General features: G+C 50.4%; 2 protein-coding genes across 7 annotated transcripts in view; one reads left to right on the forward strand and one right to left on the reverse strand.

Moving 5' to 3' along the window:
* Positions 1 to 11452, forward strand: part of Rab6a (RAB6A, member RAS oncogene family) — a 52292-nt gene extending 40840 nt beyond the window's left edge. For 2 of the 4 annotated variants that reach the window (XR_010058322.1, XR_005493259.2), the window contains exons 7-8: positions 6688 to 6891; positions 8946 to 11452. Coding sequence is in view for 1 of the 4 variants with exons in the window: in XM_039092745.2 (XP_038948673.1) it covers positions 6688 to 6828 (141 nt within the window). In the remaining 3 variants the exon portion in view is untranslated. Of the gene's footprint in view, positions 1 to 6687 lie in introns of all 4 variants that reach the window. The other 2 variants (XR_010058323.1, XM_039092745.2) reach the window with 2 other exon arrangements.
* Positions 29 to 14344, reverse strand: Plekhb1 (pleckstrin homology domain containing B1). 3 transcript variants are annotated; one of them, NM_172033.2, is made up of 8 exons: positions 14158 to 14300; positions 12627 to 12702; positions 10919 to 11071; positions 10152 to 10254; positions 9162 to 9201; positions 5857 to 5961; positions 1718 to 1814; positions 35 to 1218 (listed from the first exon to the last, which is right to left on the reverse strand). In NM_172033.2, exons 2-8 carry the CDS (start codon positions 12661 to 12663, stop codon positions 1082 to 1084), a joined length of 672 nt encoding a protein of 223 aa, NP_742030.1. In that variant the 5' UTR covers positions 12664 to 12702; positions 14158 to 14300; the 3' UTR covers positions 35 to 1081. The 3 variants fall into 3 exon arrangements, with proteins under 3 accessions (XP_006229853.1, XP_063128845.1, NP_742030.1); XM_006229791.4 differs by lacking the exon at positions 5857 to 5961 and having other exon boundaries at positions 29 to 1218; positions 14158 to 14344; XM_063272775.1 differs by having other exon boundaries at positions 29 to 5961; positions 14158 to 14333.
* Between the last annotated feature and the right edge of the window lie 510 nt (positions 14345 to 14854).

A 14854-nucleotide genomic window follows, 5' to 3' on the forward strand; every position in this document is an offset into this window, starting at 1 on the left:
CCTGGAGGAACAAAACAAGCAAAGCCAGTTCTGGGGCCAGTCATATCTTTATTAGTGTCTGCAGCTGAGCCAGTGGTGCCCTCACATATGCTAGGAATTTTAGTGGGCACTCTGGCCTCTGAGCCAGGGATTTTAGCTTTTCTATTGGCAATTGGGACAGACTGATGGAATAGTTTGGAATGGGATCAAATGGAAAGATTGCTTGCCACCTACAGACAGGCACATGAGAGATTCCCCAAGCTGGTGCCAAGGTGGGTCAGGCCCTAGAGCAAAATAATTCCATTTCCCTCCAGAGTGAAGGAAGAGAAAAAGCTTCAGATGTTAACAGTCAAAGTCAGAGCTGAGCTCCTGGGATCAGAAAGGCATTTCCTAATGGAAGCAACTTTGTAAGGCCAGAGGTCCCAAAGAGCTCACCTGTTCCACAGCTAGGAAACCTTAGGGTTAGCTGAACTATCATAGGGAAGCTACCAAGTGGGGAAAAGGTGCCAAATGCCGTGTTCTGGATAAGGGTGTATGTTCTGCCAGTACTAACTAGACAAGCAAAGTATTCATTATAGTTGAAATCCAGAAACTTCATAAAAAGCCCCATCATGCCTTTATCCAGCAAGCTCCTTCGCCTAAAGCTAAGGCCACTACAACCCCTGCCACAACGCCAAGCCAACTGTCATGTGATCCTTTAGGCACCTAAACTGTCTGCCTTGCCCTTGCCCCCACTTATCCTTGCCAGACAGGTAACTGTAACTTTGTTGTTTGCTCTCTTGTGAGTTCCATTCCTCAGACACTTAAAGCCAAATGAAGTTATGTTTGCTGTGTCTAGAGGAAATTCCCATGTGATTTATGAGGTTGCCTGGCAGTAGGTGTATGGACGTTCCGCTGTGTCTGTGTCTGAGATGTTAGCTTTCTCTGAGAGGGAAGGAGGATAAGTGGAGGATAAATGGTGGGAAGAATGGGCCAAGCCTAGAGGACTTAATGGAGAGAAAGGGGTCAAAATGGGACAGAGTTTAGGTGGTAGATAGGAGAGGGTCCAGAAGAAAAGGGTTTTGCGTTCTACGTGCACATCCAGAGGTTGGAGCCCCAGGGCTCAGAACCAGCAAGGCGACCACATAAGTGAGCCAAGGGCAGCACCCGTGGCAGCCCCAGCAAGCATGCCCATGGCCAAAGGGGCGCCAGAGCTGTAGCAGGGATCCTCTCGCACGATCACATGTGTCACACCAGGACCTGTAAGAAGAACCACGTAAGTCAGTGTCAGCCCTGGTGGCTCAGGTCCAATCTCATGTTAAGTCACGAATTCTGCTCTCCAGTCAGAGGAACTGAGACTCTGAGAGCGCTCCCTACTGCGGCCTACAGATCATACAAATGCCACTGATGGTGACTCTGGGACTGGGCTGCAGGAAACCCGCAGGATCCCTAGGCACCTGGGGAATCCGTGCAGCACTTGGAGGTAGACACTAGTAACATTAGACCTTGGGAATAGGAAGAGTGTCATTTCCACAATAGCCACCTGGGGTCGACAGCAGCACAAGATTGTCATTGCTGGGCTGTCTGGCTGAGTGGGGGGAGCACAGGGACTCTGTTTTGAATCTAGGATTCAGGAGAGTGAGATCTGGAAAATACATGTACCCTCAAAGGGTGAAGCATAGTCTTCATTGATGGATCATGGGCAAGGCCTGGCACAGGATTGTGGAAGGAGAGGGGCTGGCATACCAGGGGCACTTACCATAAGGTGGCCCATAGTAGCTGCGGACATACGTGGCCTCGTGTGCGTTGGGGGGTACCACCTCATAGTAGTCTTGATATGGACTGTAGACGCGTACCTGGGAAGTCCAGTCAGGTTGAATACCCAGGAACCTCCTGGTCTGGGTCTGATCCTGAGCCTTTCATTCTGTGGCCACCCTCCTCCCTGGGGCTAAAGGGAAAAGGTATGGCCTCCCCATAGAGTCCATAACCCTTCTACCCTAAAACCTTTACATCCAGCTCCCAATGATGGCTTTTCTCTTACCTTGACCTTCTCTATTGTCCAAATTTCCCATGGCCTCAACAACTTCCCTTTATAAGTCTAACAACTCTACAATGCTCTCACTCAGAGAAACCCAACTGATTTTTCTCCTCGTCAAGGGAAGAGAACTCTGGCCAAGCCCTAGGCATGAATTAAAGGAGGACTGGAGCAAAGGAAAGGAAGAATAGTCATTGACATAACTAACATCCAGCATCTACTGCATAGTGGGTCTCAAGAGAGGTGCTCTTCTGTGATACCACCTCTGATCCTTCAAGGCAGGCATTGCTATTTCCATAGTACCCAGTGCTATGGATGAGGCACAGAGAAGGTGAGAGTCCTGCCCTCCCCTTCAGGCCCCTACCAACCTCCCAGATCCTAGCTCAAAAGCTACCTACTGTAGGAAGCCCTCCTGGGCTCGGGAGTATTCCTTCCTAGGGTCTCTGTGACTTAGATAGTGCCCCTTCTCATCTTTTCTCTTAACTTTTCTGGCCTGTTCACCCAAATGTGTGCTACTTAAGGACAAGGCCCTCAATTTGTGTCACCGGTAGGGGATAGTGATGACAGGAGCCAGTGATACATGCATGATTAACAGTGACTGTCAATCCACACCTACCACTTTAACTCATGAGGTAGCAAACATGGAGGGGGTCAGAATCCCTTCTCCTGCAACTCCCCCTACCCCTGTTTTCACTGTGTCTCTCAATAGGCTTCACACCAGAGTTGCCCAATTCTCTTTAGAAATCCCTTTGTGTCTAACTTGACGAACACAAATGGATTGTTCCCTCTCTGCCCCTTCCCCCACCACTTTCTCAGCCCTGTTCTTCCTGGAAATACTCTTGTCATGCACTGGAACCAAGAAATCTAGTAGCTACCTTACTTAAGGGTTCCTTCCCCCTTTCATCCCCAGAGTGTGTGTGGAAGGAAGCATGTGTGCATGTAGAAGTCAGAGGTTGAAGCATGGTGTCTTCCTTACTTTGTCTGCTTTATTGTTGAGATAGTTTCTCATTGAACTTGGAACGTGCTAATTTGCCTTGACTGGCCAGCAAGCCGCTAGCAGCCTCCTGTTTCTTTTTCCCTAGCACTGAGACTATAGGAGAGCAATGCTCTTTTCATGTGGGTCCTGAGGATCAAACTCAGTTCTTCATGGCAGAAACTTTACTGACTGAGCCATCTTCCCAGCTCTTCCATTTTTGAGACATGGTTTCCTACAGCCTAGCTTGGCCTTGAACTCACTATTCAGATGTGGATAACATTGAACTCCTCATCTTCCTGCCTCTACCTCTCAAGTAATGTGGTTCCAGGAATGCACCACTGAGCCTGGCTGTAGAACATTTGCTCTTTGGAGTGAGTGGGTGTTTGATACATAGCCCAGACTAGCCTTGAACTCACAATCTCCAGCCTCTGTTCCTGGGTGCTAGGATTATAGGCACATACTACCAAACCTTTTCTTCCTTCTGATGTTGGGGGTTTAACCTAAGACCTTATGATTGTTAGGCAGCATGTACCACTGAGCAACATCTCCATCTCTTAGCACTCTTGTCTTTGCAGACCGCAGGGTCTCAGGATTTTATTTTCTAAATATGCCTTCTGACAACCTGTTGGCCAATGGCGAGGGAGTAAGCCATTGGCTTTAGCAGCCTGGACCCTAGAAGTGATCTTGAGGGGAAAAAATTCAAAGGAATGGTTGGGAAAAAGTCAGACTAGAAAAGACTGAAGAATCCTTAAGGAGGGCAGGTGGTCAACATTACTACATCAGCCTGCTCCGAAGCTGCAATGAGCTGGCAGCTTTGTGAGTGAGGTTCTGGAGTGGATGGAAAATACCAGTTCATGTCTCTTCAGGGCATGTGTTCTTCCTACCCTCCAGCTCTGGGAGGCCCAGAAGAGAACTCAGAGCACCTGGCAACCCGTGTAGGTAGGTAACCTCAGAGACCTCCTGAACTGAAACTTTCGTGCTTCTCCCATAGCCCAGCCCCTCCTATGGGCAGAGACAGTGCTGTCCAATCACTGAGCTACATGCAAATAACCCCTTGGCCACAACTAAAACTGTTGGGTTCTTAGGTCTATAGTTTTTCAAATCCCATTTTTAGGCATTGCCACTTGAAGTCCCAGGCCTCTCCGTGGTGAACTGAATAACACTAATCAAGTTAACCTTTCAGAGCATCAGTTTCTCAGTAATACCCGGAGACTCAAGCAGAACTACAGCCATTGACTTGTGGGCTCAGATGTTCTGCATGCTATAATCACCAGAAGCTTCACCCGTCCCCAGTACTGGGGATCAACCCAGCGCCTTACACATGCTGAGTATGTACTCCACCACTGAGAGCCCTAACCCAGGAGTTAGTCTTGAACATGCAGATTTCCGGGCTAGGGGTATATATAGAGTTCAATATTAGAAGCAGTATTTGCCTAGCATGTGTGAGGCTCCATGTTCAGTCCCCAGCACCACAAAAATATTTATATGCATATAAATATAGCATATGGGGCTGGTGAAATGGCTCAGTGGTTAAGAGCACTGACTGCTCTTCCAGAGGTCCTGAGTTCAAATCCCAGCACCCACATGGTGGCTCACAACCATCTGTAATGAGATGATACCCTCTTCTGGTGTGTCTAAGACAGCTACAGTGTACTCATATATATTAAATAAATCTTAAAAAAAAATAAATATAGCATAGTTCCTAGACCCCACCCAGGACTTAGGAGATTCCAGCACTCAGAGGATATCAGCATTTGTTGCTGTATGGTCCCTAAGTGGTTCTAAAACACAGCATCACTGAGTAAGAAGAGAGTTTGCAATTGACCATTAAGACCATAAGCTCCCATGTCGACTTATACCAGACCAAGCTATACTGAGCCCTGGAGACAGAGAAAGAGTAGGGGCCCATAACCTGTGTGCTGGCTGATCTTCATTGTCAACTTGACTGGACTTGGAGCCACATGGGAGACACACCTCTGGGGATGTCTGTGCTGTGTTTCCAGAGATTTAACTAAAGAGGAGAGACCCACTGAATGGGAGACCACTACCCTAGGGTTGAGGTTCCAGACTATTTTGAAAATGAAAAAAGCAGCCGGACACTGGCATTCCCTTTCCTCTGTCCAGATGTGAGCAAGCAGCCTCAAATTATCACCATGCCTGCCCCCGTGGAGGAGTATGCCCCCAAACTGGGAACCAGCAGAAGTCTTTCCTTCCTTCAGTTGCTTCTTGTCAGTTAGTTGATCATAGTGGTAAGGAAAGTAACGACTACACCTTGATTCCAAGAAACATCCAGGCAAGGACAGATCCAGACAAGTGCCTTCCTTTCTTTCCTTACTCATTCAGTGACCTACTTATGCCAGTCCCTTATGAAGGGGTTAAGGACAGACGGTCCCCATCACTGGGCACTGATTGAACACATGCTGTACACGAATTACTATACTGGGCTTCAACTGGGCAGAGCAAATGAGACCTGGTCCTTGCCTTGGAGGAAGTTCCAGTTCAGACAGGAAAGAAGCCAGGGCTAAAAACCAGTGGCAGAGGACTGTGTCCTGGATGACAGTGCCTGAAGCCCTGGGAAGTCCTCATTGAGGAGGTGGCAGGCAGCCTTTGAGGTAGTTCTTTAGGGATGAGGATCAGCTGGCCAGGTGAATGGAGAGACTGCATGAGAATCAGCAGGATGAAGCGAGAACCAGAGCAGCAGCAGCAGAGGGAACATTGAGCACAGGGGTGACGTGACAAGCAAGTCTAGCCAGATTTCATGGGCTGTGGTCCAGTGAGGAAAGGAGAGCCATTGAAGTCCACGAACACAGAAGGAATGGGACAGGAGGCTTTGGAGGCTCATCCTGATGGCCAGAAAGGAGGCAGGAAGGGCTGAGCTCACACTTACCCAGATCCGCCTCTCAACCTTACAGGGCTTCCATGAGAGGCTCGTACACCTGACCTTAGGGCAAACCCGACGGCTCCTGGGTGGGACGGTGGCTCCAGCTGGGGCCTGCTCCAGCCACAGAAACCCAAGAAGGGAGAGGGAGGGAGATGTCAGATGCCCTTTTCACCTTAAGAGACTAGGAGTTGTTACCAGGCCCCTAGCAGAGTCCTGGGACAGCTATGCCTGTGCTGGTGGGGAGGGGGGGAGGGGGAGTCAGAGACGGGGAAGGAGTGTCTGTTACTCGGTGAAGGAGCAATGGCCTCCTTCCAGCTCTCCCATCCCAGTCTCCAGCACATGGGGATCCCAGTTTCTTTACCCCACAACTCTAGCCTCATCTGTGACTGTATCCCCAGAAGCCTCCCCAGAGCGGGGTACAGGTCACTTCTGCATAGGCTGGAGGACAGAGAAATCCCACAGACACAGTTGTGGACATATAGACAACAAATACAAAAGCGAACACAAGCACCAGCTCTAGTAAGTCAGAGCCCAGAGAGATGTGTGTCTGGGGAGCAAAAGAGAGGGAGCATCTAGGGCCAGGCAGAGGTAAGGGGTCAGTAGGGCAGGCAGGTGTACAGGTAGAGAGGGAGCATGGAGGGCCAGGCAGAAGTAAAAGGTCAGTACAGCAGGCAGAGAGGGAGCAAGACAGCTTCATAGAGTCACAGAGTGCAGAACGGTCAGCCCTCACCTCCTTCCTTGTGCTGTCCTCAGTGCCACTGATGCAGGGGACTTGAGCTCAGAGGGTGCTTAGTCTGACCTGGCTCCCTCCCTGACGATTCTTGTTCTTTCTTCTAGCTTCCTACAATTGCCTCCCACCTGAGAACCCAAGGCTGCTCCCAATATCTGACTGTGGCCCTCAACTGCTCTGATAGCCTCCGAAAAATCAACTGCTCTGAGAGCCTCCGAAAAGAACCTATTCCTCCAGCTGGACTTTGAGACCCTTCCTGACCTGACCCTGATGACCTCAGAGGACGTCTCTCCAATGCCACTTCCTCCATGGTAAGCCTTCCAACCAGGCCAGACTCCAGCTATTAGGTGAACACATTTGCAAACATACACATCCCTCTTCCCGGCCTCTGCTCATGTAGCTCCTCCTACCAGCGCCAGCTTCCTCACTGAGTCCACTAACCAACTCTCTGCTGCAGGCTCCTCCAACAACTTAAGATTGTGAGACCTAAGGAGTCACTTCCAGTCCTTAGACCTCAGCTTCCCCATCTGTAAAGTGGGACTAATAGCACCAACTGCTACCAACCCCCAGTCCTTGGAGGATGAAATGACATAACCATGCCATGTGCTTAGCATAGTGCCTGGCCCTCCGCAGGAGGATATACCCAGGGGGGTTTTCTGTCTTCTCTGCTTCTTCCCAGTAGACTCTCTCTCCAGGTGAGAGAGGACTCAGCCGTTCCACAGGCGGAAGCAGCAGTTTAGAGTCTGGAGTCTGTCAGGTGGGGGCCCATGTTGGGCCTCAGGCAACTCTTCAAACCCTCACTTCCACCAGTCTCTAAGCATTCTCACTTTTACAGCCTAAATGCCTGTGCTCCTCAGCCTGTCAGTCAGCAAGGCTTAGTCCACACCCACATCCTGTTGCCTGGAGACTGGCCCCACCTCCTAGATGGTCCCTGGGTATTCACACTTAACCCCTTACTGTTTGCTCCCTACCCACCAGCCCACCGGCCTTTTGTGTTTGTTTTTGAGACAGGGTCTGGCTCTATGGCCTAGGCTGACCCCAGACTTTTAATAGGCCTGTCTCAGCGTCCCAAGTGCTGGGATTATAAGCACACGCTGGTTTGCAGACCAGCTCTTTGAAAATACAAGTCTGGCAGCTCGGTAAAGGTGCCTTTAATCCTGGGAAGCAGAGGCAGGAGAATCTCCAAATACCAGGTCAGCCAGAGCTACACAGAGAAAAACTCTGTCTCAGACAAACCAAACCAAACCAAAACCAACAACCCAACAACAACAACGACAACTGTCTGGAACTGTGAGGATGGCTCAGTTAGTGGGCACAAAACCCAACTCCCATTCCTAGCACCCATGGCTTCATATGCCCAGTCCCAGAGCTAGGATAGCAAACACAGGAGGCTTCCCAGCCAGTCTAACTAAACTGGTAAGCCCCAGATCCCAGTGAGTAGCTCTGTCACAAAAATAAGGTGAACGGCTGTTACGAAACAACACCGAAGTTGATCTCTGGCCTCCACACAGCTGTGTGCACAGCCACAAATAAACACACACAACACAAATATAAATAAATCGATTCGGAGGTTGTAAAAGACGGGAGCTGAGCTGATCGGTCCATTCTTGCCTTTTGCCCAGAAACTGTCAATGGCTTATGGGTGCTGTTAGCAGACACCAGGATCCTTAAAGCAAGGCATGGCGGTCCATGCTTGTAATTCTAGCTCTTGGAAAGCCGGGCCAAGAGGATCACTGCAAATGCGAGGCCAGTCTGGGCTACATGATGAGTTCAAGGCCAGCCTGTGATCCAAAGTGATACTCTAAGTAAAAAATAAAAGAAAACCAATATTCTTAGCACAAGGCAGAGCCTGAACTTGCAGCTGTCCTCCCACCAACCTCAGCCCATTCCTTGGGCTTCAGCCACCCTGACAGCCTAACCCACTGGCCTTTGTGCATACAGCACCCCCTTACCGAGAAAGCTGCTTCCTTCACCACAGCCCCACCTTTCACCCCACTGATGTTTATCCTGCAAGTCTCAGGTTAAGCTTCAAGTGAACTCACACTTGGATCAGATCCTAAAAGGGTAACATGCTGCATAGCCCAGCCCGAGCAGTAACTGGTATCAAAATGGAATAATTAATCAGTTGTTTTATATCTGGCCCCTTCTTGACTGAGTGCAGGAGGGTCAAGCCTGCATCCCTTGGTTTACTTCTGATCCCCTGGCCTGTGGCATGGTGCCTGACACATAGTTAGAACTCAATACATATCTGTTGTGTGGACAAATGAGCCTCAGTCTTACCATCCGCAGAGAGGGAACAATAACCCACCCTCGAAGGACTGTTCTGAGTGGCATCATATCTGATATATGCATCCCTCTTTTCTAGCTCCCATGCAACCCTCCAGTGAGTCTTCATGGAAGCTTCTCTCCCTACTCCTGGGAGCACTTACTGACTCCTCCCTTCTCCACAGGGGACTCCAGGGGACTGAATCTACATGAACTTTTCCACTCTAGATTGAAGAGATAGGCAGAGACCGAGTCTGAGTCACCCATGATTCCATGGCACACGGGGCAGCGGGGAGGGGAAAGCTCAGGGACTCACCGGGGTGGAGTTTGCCTCCATCAGGGCTGTCTTCCATGCTCTGCAAAGCAAGGCCCTCCAGATGATGAGGAAAGATTTACATATGGGGACCCCACCTTGTAGATGCTCCAACCCCACCCAGCCCCTAGCCCCCACCTTTCCTAACTTTCAGGTAGACAAAAGCAACTCTCTACTGCCCTAGTCACACGGATGGCCCCTGAGGTGAGCTAATAACCCTGAGTCCAGCTTCTTCCCTTCAGTTGTCCTGAGTTTGGCAGGGCAGGGTGTCTCTTCTGAACCTTGCATGTCTGGGTAATGCTCTGCCTGCAACCCACCTCCATGTTCCAACTTGCACAGCTTTCCAGAGCCATGGCCCAAGACTCAGGAATGCCCAGAGGATACAGGACAATTGGGCCTTTGTTGGTTGCCATGGCATCTGGCTGGGGTAGACAAGGCAGCTCTATGCTGTGGGCCCAGAGCATAGCTGCCCCTCCACCCACACCCTCATCTCTTTCCTTCTCCTCCAGGGCAGAGGCCCAGCTGCTCAGGCTGAGGGTAGGAGGGGGAAGAATGTATGGGAATAGACGGCACTGAGAAAGATACCCTCGTCTTCCCAGGATGGGCTGCATCTAATGTTGGGGTGCCCTGCTTGGACACTGCCAGTGGCCTTCCGAAGGCAGGTCTAGGCCTACCCTTCAGCTCAGAGTCCCGTTCACCATTGCAGCTCTTTGAGGGTCTTTTGAGATGTCGCTGGGCATATCAGCTCATTTCTATCAGCCTGGGAGAGGGATCCCTTCACAGGCTGCAAATTATCTGATTCCAAATGTCTGGAGACCCAGCGCCCGAGGCAGCTGTGCCTCCGTCCCTGAGTTCTCTGGCTCTGCACCAGTTACCTGAAATGCTGCTGTCCTGTGCTCGGCCTGTATGGCATAACCTTGCTAACTGGCCTTAAATTCCCTCCTCTACTTGCACCCCAAGATCCTACTCCACACAGCTCCTGAATCCACTCACATGGCATCATCCCGGGTCTCTGCGCACAGGTGCAGGCGGGAACCCTCCCGTAGGTTCACTGTCAGCAGGCCATCTCGGCTCCTGCCCTCTGGGGGCTGCACATCTGGAAGGAGACACACATACATGAGGATTCCAGAGACCCTAGATTCCCTGACCCCCGGAAACCACACACAGTGGCAAGGGTTGACTTCTTGGGGTCCTGTTTGCTAGACATTATTAATCTCTGGTCCCACATACTTTCTTGGGAGTAGTGCACACCCTGTCAGCCTTTCCTATTACTCACTTCCTAGCACATCCCCAGTTACTGTATTCTACTGTGGCCTCAGTCATGGTGGAAGCATTAGATTCACTGTGTGACTCCAGGCCAGTCACATCACATCTCTAAGCGTATGTCATCTTCCTCTGCTCTCTAGAACCTGCAGGCATTTTATCTGGGGTCACCTATAGGGCACAGCACAGCGTAGGAACTCAACCAAGGACCAACTTCTTTTTTTTTTTTTTTTTTTTTTGGTTCTTTTTTTCGGAGCTGGGGATCGAACCCAGGGCCTTGCACTTCCTAGGCAAGCGCTCTACCACTGAGCTAAATCCCCAACCCCAAGGACCAACTTCTTAACGCACAGCTAACTAGCCTACATTTGGCAAAGGCCCAGAAGCAGTGTTTGTGGGAGCTCCCGGGAAGCACCCAAGAGCCTTTCAATTAAAATTCTCAGACATAGGGAAGACCCTGACCATGGGGAGAGTTCCATCAAAGACATGCTTCTACTCACCCTGACACTCCTGGCCGACCTTTATGTCTCGGACATTGAAGTGGATAACTACACGGTCCTCCTCGTCCTGTGCCGTCTCATCGTGGTAGTAACCCAGCGTGCCATCCAACCACAGAGCAAACCAATTCCGCTTCCAGCGGCGGAGGATGGAGCCTGCATGATATTCCAGACCCACCAGGGAAGCTGAGCCCTGAGCCTGCTAGGGTTTGCAAGAGCTCTGGGCCCCATTACTATCATTTCTTTCTTGCCTCTCTACCCTCTCACATGAGGACAAGGCATATATATATATTTATATATATATATCTGCCAGCCACCAGCCTGACACACAGTAGAGGCTCAATAAAAGTGTTGAACTGGGCTGGAGAGATGGCTCAGTGGTTAAGAGTACTGACTGCTCTTCCAGAGGTCCTGAGTTCAATTTCCAGCAACCACATGGTGGCTCACAACCATCTGATGCCCTCTTCTGATGTGTCTGAAGACAGCTACAGTGTACTCATATAAAATAAATAAATAAAATCTACAAAAAAAAAAAAAGTGTTGAACTGCAAATGGCAACTCATGCCAACTTGAGGGAGCTTCCAAGACAAGCCCAAGACTCTTCAAAGGCAAACACCTCCCTGCTAGAGGCCTCTATCATGTCTCTCTCTTATCTCTGGCTTGAGTGACAGTCATGTGTATCCTCTCTGACTCTTGCACCAGAATGGGGATCTGCACCTCCCCACATGAGGTCCTAAAAGTGAGCAGGACCTGTATTTGGTGTCTGCCAAACTAAATGAACTGAGAATAGAAAAGGGCAAGGGACATGGGGGCCCCTAGCCCAAAGGGCCCCTAGTCCAAGAACTCCTCTTCAGTTCAAGGCTTTGGTTAAATGGGCTGGGGGTGGGGGTGCCATGCCATGGCCACTGTGATGCCAGACATTGGTTCAAACCACAAAAGGGTTTCTTAAGCAAGGTGTGGAGGCTCACACCTGTTGTTCCAGCACTTGGAGGCTGAAGGGAATTCAAAGCCAGTCTGGATTACAGAGTAAGACCCATCTCGGAGAAAATTAGTAAAGTTACGCATAGTAGTACATGCCTGTAATCCCAGGACTCAGGCGGTAGAGGCAGGAGTTCAGAGTCACCATAGCCATGCAGTAAGCTTGAGGCCAACTGGGGCTACTTGAAATTTTTTTATTCACCGCAATAAATCACAACCCCACCCCACCCCCAAAAAAGGGGGCTTCTAGAGCTGTGGTTCTAAAGCAGAGCTGAATCTCACTTCACTCGGGCTTTGGACTGCGTCCTGCCTGGGTTGAGGTTGCTATGAACACACAGGGCGTGGAACTTATCTGTACCCTGCGGGATGTACAGTTAGAGTCTAGGGCCAGTGTGGGTTGGGCAAGGGAGGCGGGAAGACTGATAGTCAAAAACAGTCGTGTTAGACGTTAGTGTGGGAACTGAGAAGGGATCCTCTGATCCAGCTTAGTGCTACCAGGGCAGAGAGGTTAGAGGGACAACTATAGAGGGCTCGTCAAAGAGAGAAATCTGGTTGGTCTTGAAGTATATAGTTTTGCTAAACAGTCAGAAATGGGAAGAAATCAGTAAAGAGGCAAGAAGGTCCTGGTGTAGGAGAGAAAGGTCCACCATGATGTGTGGGACCCACTGCTTCCCTCCTCCCTGCCCGGGGATCAGGTGCAAGGCAGACAGGGACTTGACCCAGAATCACTCACTCTGTCTCCATAGCCAGCCGCCCCTCACCAGGGCCATTTCTTCAAAAGGACTTTCCAGGGTGGAGTCGGGTGGGACCTGTCAGAGGAGCCAGGATACACAGACCTCACAATTCAATGCAGCTCCTGAAAGAAGGCCCCAGCCCTGCCCTCCCTAGAGAGCCTGGAACCATGCAAGGCTGCGTTAGTAAACAAACAGTCAGGCACTCTCTGCCCGCCCCTCCTAAGGCTCTGCTCCTGCAGAGAATGGGGACACTGTCCCAGTGGGGTCAGCAGGCAGCCACCCAATAGGGCAGGATGGGGGTGTGGATGCAAGCCTAGGCCAGGCTGAGTTCCAGAACCTTGGCAAGTCTCTGCACCATGCTCCTCTGGCCTGAATGAGGCAGGTAAAGGCCGGGATGAGGACTTGCTAACGCTCATAAAATGTTAGAAGATGGGATTTGGAAACCGGAGCAGTACAGAGTATCAGTCAGAGCAACGAATTTCCGTGGCAGAAGAGCCTCCTTCATATTCAGACACCACAGCGGCCATTTTTGAAGTCCAGAAAAAAACAGCTATGCCGTTGAGCACTGTGCACTTGCTACAGTTCTCTGCCTTCACCTACTAGCTCACTTGAGCTTCCCAACCATCCTTGCCATCATTCCTATTTTAAAGACAGTTTGGAAATGGGCCTGGAGAGGGCCAAACTACATAGACCCCCTTGATTACAAAGCAATGAGGGCGGGATCCACACCTAGCCACCTCAGCTCTTTTCCAAGAGCTTGAAAAAGACCCAATGCCAGTTGGGTGTAGTGGCACCATATTTAATCCTAGCACTCGGAAGGCAGAGGCAGGCAGAGCTCTGTGAATTGGAGACTAGCCTGGTCTACCTAACAAGCTTCAGGCCAGCCAGGCCTATACAGTGAGACTGTCCCCAAAAGAAAACCAGCCTGGGCAGTGGTAACTCATGCCTTTAATCCCAGTACTCTGGGGGCAGAGGCAGGTGGCTCTCTGACTTCAAAGTTACAGGATGGCCAGGGCTACACAGAGAAACCCTGTCATGGAAAAACAGAGCAACCAAATGAAAAAACACCACACGATGTGCAGGATCAGGCGGCTCAGATTTGTAACTGTGAAGGCGGAGACAAACACTACTAGTTTTTGCAGACCCCCAGGTGATCCCCAATTTTGCCAGCTACTGCAAACCTCTCTGCATCTCCAGACACCCCGTTAATGGAGACCTTGAAGAATACTTTACAGCTGGACGAACTGAGAGGAACAGGGACAAGTGACACATCCCTGTATGTGACAGAGTTCAGACGAATTCAGGTGTCTTCCTTCTCTTATTAAGAACGACTTATTTATGAGCAGGTGCCTTAGCCCTTCCCCCATCCGCTCGCACCTGTTGCTGCGCAACTAGGGCTGGCACACCTAGAGTGGAAGCCTTGGCCTCTTGTGTTTCTCCTCTGGCTCATCCCTCTCTCCAAGCCCTGACACAGATCTTACAAGAGGGTCAAGTGTACAGTCCCTCTCAAGTTCCCCTTGATGCACCCACCTGTTCACACCTGTTGTGGATACCGCTGCCACAAATGCCCCGCTGCTACTCGATGAAGATGCTACCCGAGCTGGTCGCACCTGCGCTTTGCATACCCCCAGAGAGCCTGAGGCATTTCACTCCCCAGGCTCAGCGCACTGCCTGGGGCCTAACTGCCCCCGGGCCCCGCCCTCCAGACCAACTCACTCCCAGGGAGGGGGCGTGGCGTGGAAAAATTCAATGACTGAGCCATGCTGGGATTTGTAGTCTGCAGTTCTAGACTGGGCAGAAGCAGCCCGGAATGACAGTCCTGTGTGAACCCCAGGAAAGGTAAGACACATTTTATTTTCTTCCTTTTCTCTTTAGATCTGCCTATATTTCCAGGGCTGTCCTCAAATGGTCTACTGAGCAGCTGAGACTACAGATGTGTACCACCACAGATTTTTCTATTATTTCTACTTTTTAGAAAATACGTTTCCCCTATTGGTACAAAAGATATATTCCAGGACCTGCTAAATACCTATCTACACTCCATCCCTGACATAAAAGACTGTGTGGCTGGAGGGTTGGGGAGATCCCTCAGTCAATAAAGTGTTACACGAGGAATGGAGTTCAGATTCCCAGAAGCTGCATTATAAAAGCCAATATGGCAGTCCTGGAGAGGAAGAGACAGTTGGATCCCTGGAACTCACTGGCCTTCCAGCCTCACCTGACTGTG

This window comes from Rattus norvegicus, chromosome 1 (assembly GCF_036323735.1).
Source record: "Rattus norvegicus strain BN/NHsdMcwi chromosome 1, GRCr8, whole genome shotgun sequence".
NCBI lineage: Eukaryota > Metazoa > Chordata > Mammalia > Rodentia > Muridae > Rattus > Rattus norvegicus.

Excerpts from the sequence above, each read along its gene's own strand:
- Plekhb1 (XM_063272775.1), bottom strand. The coding sequence starts at position 12,663 with ATGGCCCTGGTGAGGGGCGGCTGGCTATGGAGACAGA. Across the intron at positions 9,202-10,151 it reads GAGACCCGGGATGATGCCAT|AGCATGGAAGACAGCCCTGA; the intron begins GTGAGTGGATTC and ends CTTGCTTTGCAG. Across the intron at positions 5,962-9,161 it reads TGGAGGCAAACTCCACCCCG|GCCCCAGCTGGAGCCACCGT; the intron begins GTGAGTCCCTGA and ends TGGCTGGAGCAG.